General features: G+C 41.2%; 1 protein-coding gene across 2 annotated transcripts in view; it reads right to left on the bottom strand.

The window, feature by feature from the left end:
* Positions 1–13224, bottom strand: part of LOC124074244 (oxysterol-binding protein-related protein 10) — a 64645-nt gene extending 51421 nt beyond the window's left edge. The window contains exons 1-2 of one of the 2 annotated variants that reach the window (XM_046416926.1): positions 12611–13224; positions 1671–1846 (exon numbers count right to left, since the gene is read on the bottom strand). In XM_046416926.1, the coding sequence (XP_046272882.1) occupies positions 1671–1846; positions 12611–12888 (454 nt within the window). In that variant the 5' untranslated portion in view covers positions 12889–13224. The remainder of the gene's footprint in view (positions 1–1670; positions 1847–12610) is intronic. The other variant, XM_046416925.1, reaches the window with a different exon arrangement.

The raw sequence follows: 13224 nt of genomic DNA, 5'->3' as shown, positions 1-13224 counted from the left end.
ACATTTAAAAGAGGATGCTTTGATGTTTCGTATCTTTTATGTAGCTTTTAGGTCAAGTTAAACTCTTAACTTTATAGTAACTGAGTTGAAACTGCAGACAGACCTGCAAGACAATAGACCCCCAACTACACTCTGGGTAATCACAGTAGCTGAAAAGTATGCCGCTAACAGGGTTTCGTCATTAGAAACCACATAAACAGCTTCCTGCTGCACACACTAGACATATTTTGGCAGATTTGTTGTGGGTACAATCTTGGCAGATTTATAATAATCAAACATAAGGTAACAAAAGTTTCTGGGGCCTAGAGCCTATAATTTCCTTGCTCAACCTAAAACATTTTTTATAAACTGCAGCGGCTACAGTCTGTGTATCCAGTATCTTCTAAGGCCTGTTAGCGACAAGTAAACATATTCAAAACCCTCCTGTGAAAAAGCATGAATCTAAGAATAAAGGTGGCATTTAAAGCTTGAGACACAGTCCATTTGCATATGACTCCCGACTGAACCTTGAACCTCTTTTTCATCCCTCAGGTTAGACTTTAAGGAATTCCCATGGTAACCAACACCAGCTCTGAAGTGTACCGGCTAATCTTAACCACAGCCTGTTGAGCGACTCTGCTGTTTGAGCAAAGTGAAGCTTTTGTGTAGAAATGTTGTCATTCAACTCCAATTAATTTCAGAGTACTTAGAAAGCTGCTGCTTATCAAACCTAAAAACCTTGAGTTTGTTTGGCTGAGCCATATCAGAGGACTGCTTTTCTCTCTCAGTGAATCTCTTGATCATTCTCGACTCTCACTGAGGCGCTGGAAATGGAAATACCTCTCCCTGTGAGCGACTCCAGTCCAACTTCTGCTTCTCTGTGGGATCATTGTTTCCTCTTAGCTCAATACACATGGATCACTGAGTTATTCAGGGAATATAGGCCAAGTTATTCTGATATCCTCCCCCTCAAGAGTGTGATGGGACATTCCAGCGTCTCAAGTGGAGCAACAGTAAAAAGGAGCTTCTCTCGCTTCAGTGGATGCAGGTCAGTGAAAGCAAAGCAAAGGCCTTAAACACAGAGACCAGCAACAGGCCCATCATCTGGCACTTAAAGTCTTAAAGTGATATTTCACTTTATTGCATTTAATACTTTGGCCACACATATCTCTTCGGCTGAATTTTCCATTGTAGTGTTTTCGCAAAACTGTACAAGGTTTTGAGAAGCATTTTTCAAATTCCCCAGACAATAAAAATGTAGAAAAATCAAACAGTTGCAACTTAAAAAGTGTTGATAACTTAGTACTTCAAAATTGCTATTAAATTTGTGCTGTCATATTCAGTGTAGATTATCTCGACACAAGACGACTTCCTTTAAAGTGTAATGACAATAAAGCTGTGTTTAATGACACTGATGTGCAATTAGTTGATTTAACATCTGGTCTACAGAAGTACACCAAGCTAGTTGCTAACTTATACCCTTAATGAGCAGCCTGTTGATTTAATTCTATCAAGAGCTTTCCAGAGCCAGCTGCCCAGCGCATTCACAAACACTAGATGGAAAAAGTTCATTCATAACATCCCAATATGTGCACTGTGCTGCAAGTGACTCCGATACAAAACACACACGCTCCACTCAGTGTTTGTGCTTTACCCGATACAGGCAGCCTGAGGCCACCGTGAGGTCATACCTCTGAGTTTGTACAGCTCTCCATTGACAGAGTTTACAATGAACATGTGCGGAGCCTCGTCACTCGGCGTCACCGAGGCGCCGATCAGGGGCAGGGACCCACGGGGTTTCTGGTTCTTCCCGTGCTCGTTGACAAAGTAGTGCAGCTGTCCCAACTCTGGATCTATCACAAAGTACCTGAATGAGAGAAAAGACAGCGAGAGGGCAGTAATGGGGCAGAGAAACAGAAGAGGAGAGGAGAAACAGAAGAATCACCGTTAATGTTATCATCATTTTGTTTTATGTTCTCATTATCGCAGCTTGTTTACTAGAAGAACTTTTTCTATTTTCCTGTTGCCCAACTTTTCAGGACGTGAGAGCGAGTAAGACAGTGAGGAGGAGGAGGAGGAGGAGGACTATGAATGAGTGTGAGATTAGGCAAAAGAGAGCTGCCGTAAAACCACGCAACACCCTTAAATTTCTCACCTCCCATGCAACAACGCCTGCAGGATATTATTTACCACAGCTCTCTTCACACAAGATTTGTTAAAAACACCCCTTTGCTTTCACCAGCATCGAGCAGGCAGCTCAATTCCAGATTGCTCAAGGTAGCAATTAGTGCGGTCATCTTGAGCAGAAACCGCAGCTCGGGGCGTGGAAATTAAACCCCGCATTCTCTCCTTTGTGATTAATGAATCACATTCAATCACCGCGTAATTGAATCTCTGCCTCGCTCATTGCTGGCTGACTCAAACCCAGCCAGACACATAACCTAACACACAGGGAGGCAGACACATTTCATTTCCTGTGGCCAGGAAGGATTGTGTATGACATTCAAGGAACCGGCCTGTCTGCTCTGCTTAAAGCTTTGTTTTGGTTCTGCAGATCAACACGAGCCACAGTGGCACTGGGTGGCTTTGGCTGACCTTTCCATGTTTGTGTACAGTGGCCTGAGGTAATAGCAAGTGTCTTTGTCCTGTCGTCCGGCCCCGTATTGCCCTCTTTTCCCCGAGATTCTCCCTGTTCACAATCAATGTTTCCACCCGTGATTACAGAAGCTGCAGTATCGATCAGGCCTTTGGCGAGCAGCATCGCGCTCAGCATAGGCACAGCTTTTGCTTCTTTCTGTCGCCACATCATGGCTGTATGTACGAAAAGACTGCGAGAGGCCACCTGTCCACTCCACTGTCACTCAGGTGTTGTTTTTCTTAATAGATTTAACAGATTTTAAAGAACAATAACATAAATCTGCTCTCGTGAATATTTTTCAGTTTACAGTGTTAGACAAAGAAAAGCAGCTGATACATATTTCATCCACTGTAGTATTAACCTGACATGACTATTTCACTGTAAATGCAATTAATGAACACATTAATACATATTAATTCTGTCACGGGAAGTCGGTTTCATGTTACCCTACATAAAAACGATCCCAATGACTGTCAAGCAGTGAGGTATAGGAGAACAATGACTGTGTATCCCTAATTTTTATCCATGCTAGCAGTGTGGGTCTGACAATCAGTTCCATATGTTGGCCCAGACTGAAATATCTTAACAACTGGCAGAAAACTGGCAGAAAATGAAATCTGGCACAGCCATCCAATGGTGCCAAGAGGACAAATCCACTTTAGTGATTTCCCCCAACTTTTCCTCTAGCATCACCATCAGGTCAAATTTTTAATTTGTCTGATACTTTAAGACTTCTTCCCACTCCTTTTGAACATAAATAATTGTTAAGTCTTGTTGTTTCATTGTTTTTCTTCTTCTTATTCTTTTTTTGCTTATCTATGTTCAAAAAAATAACAAAATAAATAAATAAATGAAGAGCAAAATTCATAACTTTCTCATCAGCCTGCATTTCATGTTTAACGCTAATTAAGAAATCTTAGCATGCTAAAATGCTAAACTGAAATGGTGACAATGGTTATACCCGATAATTAGCATGTTAGCTTTGTTATTGTATACATGTTAGCATACTGATTTTAGCATTTAGCTCAAAGTACCACTGTTACCATTTCCAGAGCCCACAGAGATGTCTTGCAATTGCTTGTTTTGTCAAACCAACATTTCAAAACACAAATGTATTCACTTTACAATGATACAGAACATAGGAAAAACAGCAAATCCCTTTATTTCAAAGACTGGAGCCAGCAAATATTTGGCACTGTTGCCTGACAAAAGAGATCAGCTAATTGTTTCAACACTTTCTATTTACGAATACCAAAAAAAATTAAACCATGAACGATATCAGCTTTCAAATATGCAAACAATAAGGGGACAAAGAACTCTTGTTACTCAATCCTTCACATCAGGCATTTTCCCATGTACCCTCCGGAGCTCCCCGGAGAGGATGCAGTGAATAATGCTCTCTGAAAATTGATCTCCACTCTCGGTCTTGCTCCCTTCCATCAGTAGAGCTGGTGATTTATGTCGACCACAGCCGACCAGGGAACAATCTGCCTGCGTCAGTTTCCATCCAGCCACCTCTTTTTCCCCTCTCACACACATACTGTACTCTATATGAAGTCTGATCCTCTGTTCAGTCAGCAGAGTGGAGGCTTTTACTGTTGACCCCTTCAGGCAGTCTTGCCTTGGCAGCCAAACCACAATGCAGACCTTTAACATGATGGATGGTGCGGGATAATAACAACTTGGCCTTTACATTCAGCCTCTCAAGTCACAGCAGCGTCGATAAGGCCCAACCTGCAGAGCTGCAGACTCTCTGAGATCACAGTGAACTTTTCACCTTTGGAAGCACGAGGCTGCAACAAACTGGGCCAAATGACAGATAATGACATAACAAGTTTTGTAGCCACTGCCCCTGTAACACTACTTAAGAGCAATGAAGCTCACAGATGAGAGCTAATCAGTTCTAGCAAATTTGTCTCAGTATTCAACTTTGTTTGTCTCAACCAGATTCATAGTGAATACTGATTCTTCTTAAAATGTTAAATATCCACATACGTGCAAATAGCAGGCTGTAGGTAACACTGAGAAGTGATTGTTGTGGCTTTCATTGCTTAAAGGTGTCTTGTGAAACAAGCAAAGGTCAATGAACTAAATTTGGTCAACACATTCATTGCTGCGAATAAAATGTGAGCCTACAAACATCGAATATATATACAGCTGAATACAATCTCCAACAAGACCAAGCTTTAACAGCTATGCAATCTGCCCTCTGCGACTGTAACGAGGCAAAGTTGTGCTTTGAGCTTAATGCCAATGTAAGCGTGCTAAATTGCAAATGTTAAGCAGGTGTAATGTTTACTATGTCCACCATCTTAGTTTAACATGTTAGCATGCTAAAATGTGACAAAGCTAAGGAATTGTTACAATTATAATGATTCATCCTGAGGGGGAAATTTCATTGCAAACCATTCAGCCGTCATTAAGACATTTTCATACACATACTACAAATATCAAGCTCAAGTGGCATTAAAAGGAAAAGTCAGGAGATCATCAAAGTCATAAGGATTAATCCTCTTGGAACCATGAGCGTCTGCATAAACTTTTATGGCAATCCATCCAAAAGTTTTTGAAATAATTCATCCTGAACCAAAGCTGTGTGTACAGATAAAAAGAGGAAGATTGGAATAACACATGGGGAAGCCAAGCAACACAGGGTGCTAGCAACAGCTCTGCTGAGGGAACATAATACAAGGTTATCACAAAACATTATGAAACTCAAAAATGTGAAAGAGATTCTCAAGGACAAACCAAATAACACTAGCCAGATCACCAAAGAGACAATAGGAATATTTAGAATAGAAGCTGTTTTCTTTGTTGTCACATTTTCCCTCTGAAAAATCACATGGAAGCAGCTGGGGGAAAACCCACAGGCCAAGGATCACTGGGCTGTCATCATCAAAAAATGCACGACAAACTGTACTGTACTGTGCTTATAAGATGTATCACAATACATAAGTCACTGAAACACTAAAGCACTAAAAACACATCGGTGGCTTTTCTGATTTTTCATGGAAAAACTATGCCTGGCTTAAAGCCCTGAAATGTAATCACTCATCCACTCGATAGCAGACAACTGTAACAACAAAGAGCTCTCAGATACGGATCCATTTTTTGCTGATATCATTCAAATAAATTACCACCATAATAATAATAATAATAAAAGAGCTTAGTCAAGCACATTTATCCACATCAACAAAAACACTGCCATTTCCTAATGGCATTAACATTGATGTGGCTGGTAGCTTGTCAGCAGAATTCACATCTACTAGCTGCTCTTTTGGCAGTTAGTTCTCTAAAACGTTCAGAGGAACGCCGGACCAGCAGGAAGGACGTAAATCGCCCTGGTTATTGGCAGAAAATGTGTGTTTATACTTGTTAAGTGATAAAATGTGTAGTGTCAAACGGGCTACGTAAAGCCAGCATCAAATCTTAAAGCTGAATTAAAGGATATTTAACCACGACAGGGCAGACAAACAAACTCAAAGAAGTGAGCATAGCTAACTTGTTAGCTGTGATATTTTTCTGTTCTCAATCATCCAGTAGGCACAGAGCAACATTAGTGTCCTGTTTCAAGTCCTGTGACAAATTAAGGCCAATATTCGCTGGCTTTAAACTGCTTTTCTGAGCCTATCCCAGCTGACTACGGGCGAGAGGCGGGGACACCCTGGATTGGTCAGACAACCACACACTCTCACAGTCACACCTACGGGCAATGTAGAGTAGCCAATTAACCTAATGTGCATGTTTTTGGTATTGTGGGAGGAAGCCGGAGTACCCAGAGAAAACCCACGCAGGCAGAGGGAGATCATGCAAACTCCGAACAGAAGAGCCCAGGCCAGGATTCGATTCGGCCTGGAACCTTCTTGCTATGAGGCGACAGGGCTAACCACTGCAGCACCGTGCCGCCCACTTAACACTCAAACTCTTCAAAAAAGATTTGATTCAGTGTCCACTGGTGCAGACTCTGAGCTTTAATCAACCAAGTGCCGTTAAGACAGTATAAAGACAGTTAATACAGATTCACCTAAAAGAATCCTTAAAAAAAAAAGAGCAGCAAAAGTCCATCCAAACATTTTTTAATCAACAAAAAGTCAAACGTACTAAGTTTTTGTTCTCTTCTGACGCCCACCAGAGCCGCATTACCCCCCGACTCACAGCTCTGATCAGAGCCACCCAGCAGAGCTGCTTTGCAGTAAGCACATCTGCAAAAAAATGATTCATCCCTTACAATGTGCTCCCCGCCCAGCTGACCGCTTAGGAGGACATAAATTTAGCATTACTCACAGATCCTGGTCGTATCTGAAAAGGAGAATGACAGAGCTCTGAATGTTTAGCATTCTGCCATCTGCATGCAAATGTTAGAACGTCCGTGCACTGCGTTACGCTACAGTCAACTCAAAACATCTTACATGAATCTTGTCTGAAGCAAGACCATCTTTGTATCCGTAATAAAGGATCAAGGCTCGGCAATCCAATCAGTGCGTGCACATGAAGCATGTTTTGTGTGTGTAGGAGTCTGAGTAAATGTGTGTATTTGTGTCAAATAGACTACAGCAACCTGAGCCCCGAGGTCGTGTGCTATTGAGTCAACCTATTACTCCTGAAATAGATTCTCAAGTGATCATCTTCCTGTGCAGCACTGAGCTGATGAATAGTCATACATCATAATGCAGGTTTAGACCTTGAGAGCGGGAACATTTTGACCTCTTCGCAGGATGGTTTAAAGGTGAAGACTTGGCTTTAGGGAATCAGAATTGAAGGAAGACATGGAGGTTTGACGGTTAAAGCATAAGTCCAGTTTTTTACGTTTTAAACAGAATATCTGAAACGCGTAGTGTGGGGATCAGACTGAAACATTGTGCACACAAAAGGTTGCTAGAAATCTGCACAGAAAAACTGTGGGCACACAACTAGGCCAAACAGGTCAGACATTTATGACTGTTTTGGTAATAATTTTACAATTTATCTTAGTTTTCTCTCCCAAATATGCTGATTCAGACATTCTTTAAATAACCAACATGGCAAATTCCTCCCAGAATTCACACAACAAAAACAAGCTCTTTCTTTTTGTTTGTATCCAAATAACAATATAAATACAAAGTACAATAATTACGTTTATCCACTGCAGGTAAATGCTAAACTTCTACTACTTTATGCTAAATTACCAAACATGTGGTTTCCATAATTGCCACAGTTCTAAGGATAAACACATTTTTTCTTAAATAAGGCTGATTATTTTAGTCATATATCATATTTTATACACAATTTAAGGGCACCAAACTTTTATGTTTGGTTTTCTGAAAGGAATTTGAACTTCACGTTAAAACTACTGAATTTTCTTCAAACAAAAGCTTTTAAAAACGTATGATGTTTGTTTCATTTGTGTAATTGTTGGTCCTGTATCACATGTGTTCCTGTGAGGCTTTGACATAAACTCAAGTTTTGTGGAAAACAATGGGATCAAACTACACTTCAGGTCACGTTGCCTTGTTGTGTTGTCGACGCAACGTTTCTGCATTCCAGCAATTAACTTGAAATTAGTACGTGTTACTGTTACCAGCAGAAACTACCACAAACTATGAAAAGCTACAAAAATTAGGACCAAAGCAGAAATGCACTGAATTATCCATAAGATGGTGGGTCACAAGTATGATTTGTATTTGTTTAGAGATAAGAAAAAAAATGGCAACCTAGCATATTTTCTCCAACACACACACACACACACACACACACACACACACACACAGCACCTCAGCAACATAACAACACTTCACACTGACACATGGCCACCCACACAGTGGCAGAATTAGCTCCACTCAGGTCTGTTGCCCACCATGACATTGCCTGCCAAACACACACAATGTGTTTCTCCACATGATAAATGTTGGAACGTGACTGATGAGTGTAATTACTCCACCAGCCTCTACTCCTTCAAAATGTGTCTATATATAAATGCTGTAGGCACTTAAAGTTATTAAGGTTTCGATGTCGAGCACAACCTGAGTAAGGATGGATTGTCCAGATTCGTCTTTTCTTCTAAGTCCGGTATTACAAGTTATTCTGAGCTCACCTTTTCCAACTTATTTTCTAAATTCTAGCTCAATTTTTTATTTTTATTTTTTTACATTTCTTTGACCACCTCTGGTAAAAATCTTCAGTAAGACATCCAATGTGTCAGAAAGAGCACTAATGCAAAACTGTGGTGTGAAAAGTGAAAATCTATGGACAAATTTCAGCAAAAAAAAGACCTGAAGAAACCTGCTCACCCTACAAAACTGACTAACTTAAATTTAAATTACTTATGTTTTCTGATGTAGTTAACGGTGTGGTTACGTCAATTTTGCACAGAAACACAGGACTTCATTTTCATTTTGATAAACTGAGAAACACAATAATCCTCATTTTGCAAGTGGAAAATGTTCAATAACTAAACTATAAAAGTATAAATCAATGATTTTTCTATGAAATATATATTACTTAAAGAGTTAGACAATTCTCACACAGATGACTGCAAAAATAAAAGAAGGATCTAAGATATTTCAAGTTAATGCCATTAAGCTGGAGTAAAACTTTGCTTTGCAAATTACATCACGTCAAACTGTCTAAAAAGCCAAGTTAAAATACTGTTGCAAAAAACAATGAAACCTTCTACAACAACTCCTGACCTATAATGTAATCCCATGACCCCATGTCATGCAACAATTCCCTGGAAATGTCCAAATTTGTTTTATAAAAATGGTTCTTAAAGATAGTTTACATGTAAGTGACATAAAGGCCTCAAACGACATTACGGTATATGTACATTACAATCACAGCACGACTCCAGGAATCATCTTCATCCAATTATGCAAGGTTAACTCATAAATTCAGGTACAAATAAACGTCACTCTTCAATTAGTCACATCCAGTCTACGTTCAACCAGCACGAAACAAAATATGCTTAGCAAACTCTTTGGTATTTTTATCTTAGGGGTATAATATCAGGATGTTTCAGTCAGCGCTCACTGTCTATGAGCTGGAGGCCATGGCACTCACTCAGGGTCAATGAGCTCCTTGAAAGCAAGACCTTCACCTTAGGCACTTTGAAATTTAAACCGGACAGGTATGCTCAACCCAAAGATCAAACCGATCCTTATTACCCTTCTTGCGAACAACTCAGCTTAAAAATCACCACAGTCAGTGTGTGTTTTAGCAGAGCTGACAGACAAATCCCACACGATTTCAAAACAGGGCTTAGATTTGTTCTTATCAGCACCACTTCACTTTCACCTCTTTGAATTGAGCCTGTATGTCTCTTTCTTTTGGTTTTTTTTTTTATAATCCAGGATGAGTGTTACAGCCAGGTATTCCTGTGGGTGCATATCAAGATGCAGTTCAGTGCATCATCTGCCTGTCAGTTTAATGGGAGAACAGGGAGCAGCCACGCTTTCTCTCTCCACCTCCGCCTCCCTACCCCACCCCTCTCACATACACTGGCTTCCAGCCCAGATCTCACACACACACACACAATGGTCTCAGTTTCTCTGCAGCGACAAGAACTATGGCGTGAGACACTATAAGTCAGTTATTTTTGTGTGCATTTCGGTGCGAAAGAACCTCAGTCCCACATAAGCAGCTGCAGAACAGAAATCCTGCATAATTCAGATTAACTGTACAGGAAATTTCCAGGCAAAAGCTTTCCGTTCATTTTAAAAGAAAAAAAAACTAAACCATGACTGTATGTTTCAACTCACTCACAGCTTCTCATAATAATAAAAGAGTACCCGGCGGTGTCTGAGTCGAGTAAATCAGACGTGGCAGGGAGTGAACCCATAAATGCTGCACGAAGCACAGTTGCACAATAATGCACTGCTGTGATCTCGACAGTCACTCTTCATTATGAGAGCGGCTGTGGAGCTTCACGGGCAACACAACAGCAGACGACCACAGAGCAGAGAAATACCTGTTTGATAAAGTAAACAATAAGGTCAAATCATTAACCACCACAGGCAAACGTACGCAGCAAAGCATTTGCAGACGTCTACACGGTTCTGTGCAAACGAACATCACAGCCACACAATAAATCACATCTTTATCAGTGTTGTAGCTGGAGCTGCAACAATTAGTGGGTTATTTGAGTGGCAAAAAGTGGGAGATAAAAATTCTGACTCTTGATTAACAGTTTCACTAACGTTTGTGCACTTCCAGCTTCACGTTTGTGAGGATTTTCTCCTTTTCTGCGCCTTAACCGAAGATCTTAACGCAACACAACAACAGATCAGGAACAAAAGATTAATCAACTGATCAAAAAATAATCATGGAAATTGTCATAAGTTGCAACTCTGCTTATATGTAATATCACTTTCTGTGTCAGTTGGCTATTGATTCAGCTCTGTGGGATTTGTGCCAATTTTTGATACTCCAACGATGATTGGACTTTTGAGGTTTGTACTGATAATATTTGAGGATTTTAAAAACACAACATGTGAGTCAATATTTTTTTTCACTCTAAACTACTGACTTAAGTGTACATTTGTCCAAGGATCCCTTACAATTTGTTGTTAAAGAAAACTGAGCAATATTTCATAGCAGCGAGGAGCAGGCACAAATTTATTTAAAGGCAGAGCAATTAAGACAATAATGTGCAGTCTAATAATGAAAATCACAATTAGCCTCTTATGGAGTCATTAAACCAGATCTTTGGCATTTCTGTGCTGTGGTTTATTTCCACAACGCTGACACGTACAGAAATGACAACATCAAGTAGATAATTTATTTTTTTGAGGAAAAATGTCAAAATGTCCAGTTTGAAGATTTCCTGCCTTTATGGGTCTTATAGCAAATTAAATATTTTGGGATTTTTTTTACAGCTGCTCAGATAAAACAGTGTCATCTTGAGATATGAGAACTTTTCTGGCCTTTTGTTGTCCAGCTGACCTTTAAGTAAAGAAAGGATCAATTAGTGAAGAAAATGATCGACATTTGAGGTGAAAACATGGTTGAAGTCAAACAGTCAAGTCTGTCATCACTGGACTAAAAGACAGCGAATCTGGCCAGCATTCATACAAAGCATGTGGCTGTTCATTTCTTGTAGTGACAAACTGCCTGTTTTTAAGGTTGTTAATGAGATTTTAATATTGTTTGTTAGTCATTTGTGTCAGGCTGGTTGTTTTGTTGCTTGTTTATCAGATAATGTTTATTTTTCGTTTGTTTTACCCACACAGTGTAAGGTTTGATTTACTCCAACTGATTCTTTTCCTCTGTAACCTGCTCATCAGTGGTGGCCTCCACCACAGGGACTACAAAATTAGCTTTCAGCCATGTCTCTATTGTTCCGACTCAATGAAACAGGAAACAATATTAGTAATGAAAATAACTGTTGTTGTATGCTGGGTGCATAGCCACAATGAGGAAAGGCAAGACAACTATACACCTAATCGTTGACCTGTAAATGATTTTATGGATCTGTTGCTTAAGAGTTGCTTGTCTGACCAATAGTTTAAAACACAAACACGCTCAGTTTGCTGAAAGGGCACAAAGATCAGTAAATGTTCACATTTGAGGAGTCAAAACCACTGCATTCAGGCACTTTAACCTCAGAAACGACTTGCCGACTACTAAAATAGTTGCAGTTTCCGCTGTAAACACACCACGGCCAACTCCAGCCACAAAAACGACTGCAGAGTTGGTCCAACACGTCTCTGAAACAATGTCAACCAGTAATGCTTCTCTCTCGGTGGCGTCTTGGCAAAATCTACGTCCTAATTTTGCAGTTATTAGTGCTTGTTAAACAGCCAGAGAAACTGTTCATTGGCAGGACTGCAGGCATGTGAGCAGGGCTTGGATTTACCCCCAACCCCCCCTTCACACTTCTTCCTCATCACCCTCACGGTGACGTGGTGGCAAAAGTGCAACGTGGACGGGGCAAATATCAACACCAAGTCAGCTGACACAAGTGAATCGTGTCTAACGTCTCCCTCTTATCTACCCATGAAACTCCATCCATGTGCCTACCTGTTCTGCCAGCCTTGGATCAGGTTGGTGTATTTGCTCAACACTCCTTCCAACTGCCTCTTGCGCGCCTGCTGCTGCTGCTGCTGCTGCAAATTCATGCTGTTCCCAAGCACAGCTCCCCGACTGCCTCCCGCTGAAGCAGGGCCGCTCAGGGAGCCGGAGCCGGGGCTGTGCGAGCCGGTCCTGCCGGGCTTCCTCGTCGACGAATTCCCGCGGTCCGACGAGGAAGAGTTGGTTTTGTTAGTCCCGGGATGTGGACTGCAGAGCGTCTTGTCCATCCTGACGACGGGACGGCGGAGAGCAGAAGGAGGAGGAGCAGGAGGAGGAGAAGAGGGGACGGGGATGGACCAGAAGCAGCAGCAGGAAAGATTTCACCAGCGCATAAGTGGTAAACAGGGCGATGTGCGTCTGGTGAACTAAAGCGGAGACGGAGCATGTGCATTGACCGCACTGCGCTCGTGGTTTACGCGTCCCTCCGTGCGTGGGAAAGCTGACATATTCCTCTGTTGGTGTTTGCGTCCCGCTCCCTCTCGCCTCTGCAGTGCGCGTCTGTGTGGCACCGTGGGTCTCCTCCAGCGTTTTCCTGTTAGGAAGGGGGCGAGCACAGCATAGAC

Source organism: Scatophagus argus, chromosome 17, assembly GCF_020382885.2.
Source record: "Scatophagus argus isolate fScaArg1 chromosome 17, fScaArg1.pri, whole genome shotgun sequence".
In the NCBI taxonomy this organism is placed as follows: Eukaryota; Metazoa; Chordata; class Actinopteri; family Scatophagidae; genus Scatophagus; species Scatophagus argus.
This window is presented reverse-complemented; position numbering and strand designations above follow the sequence as displayed.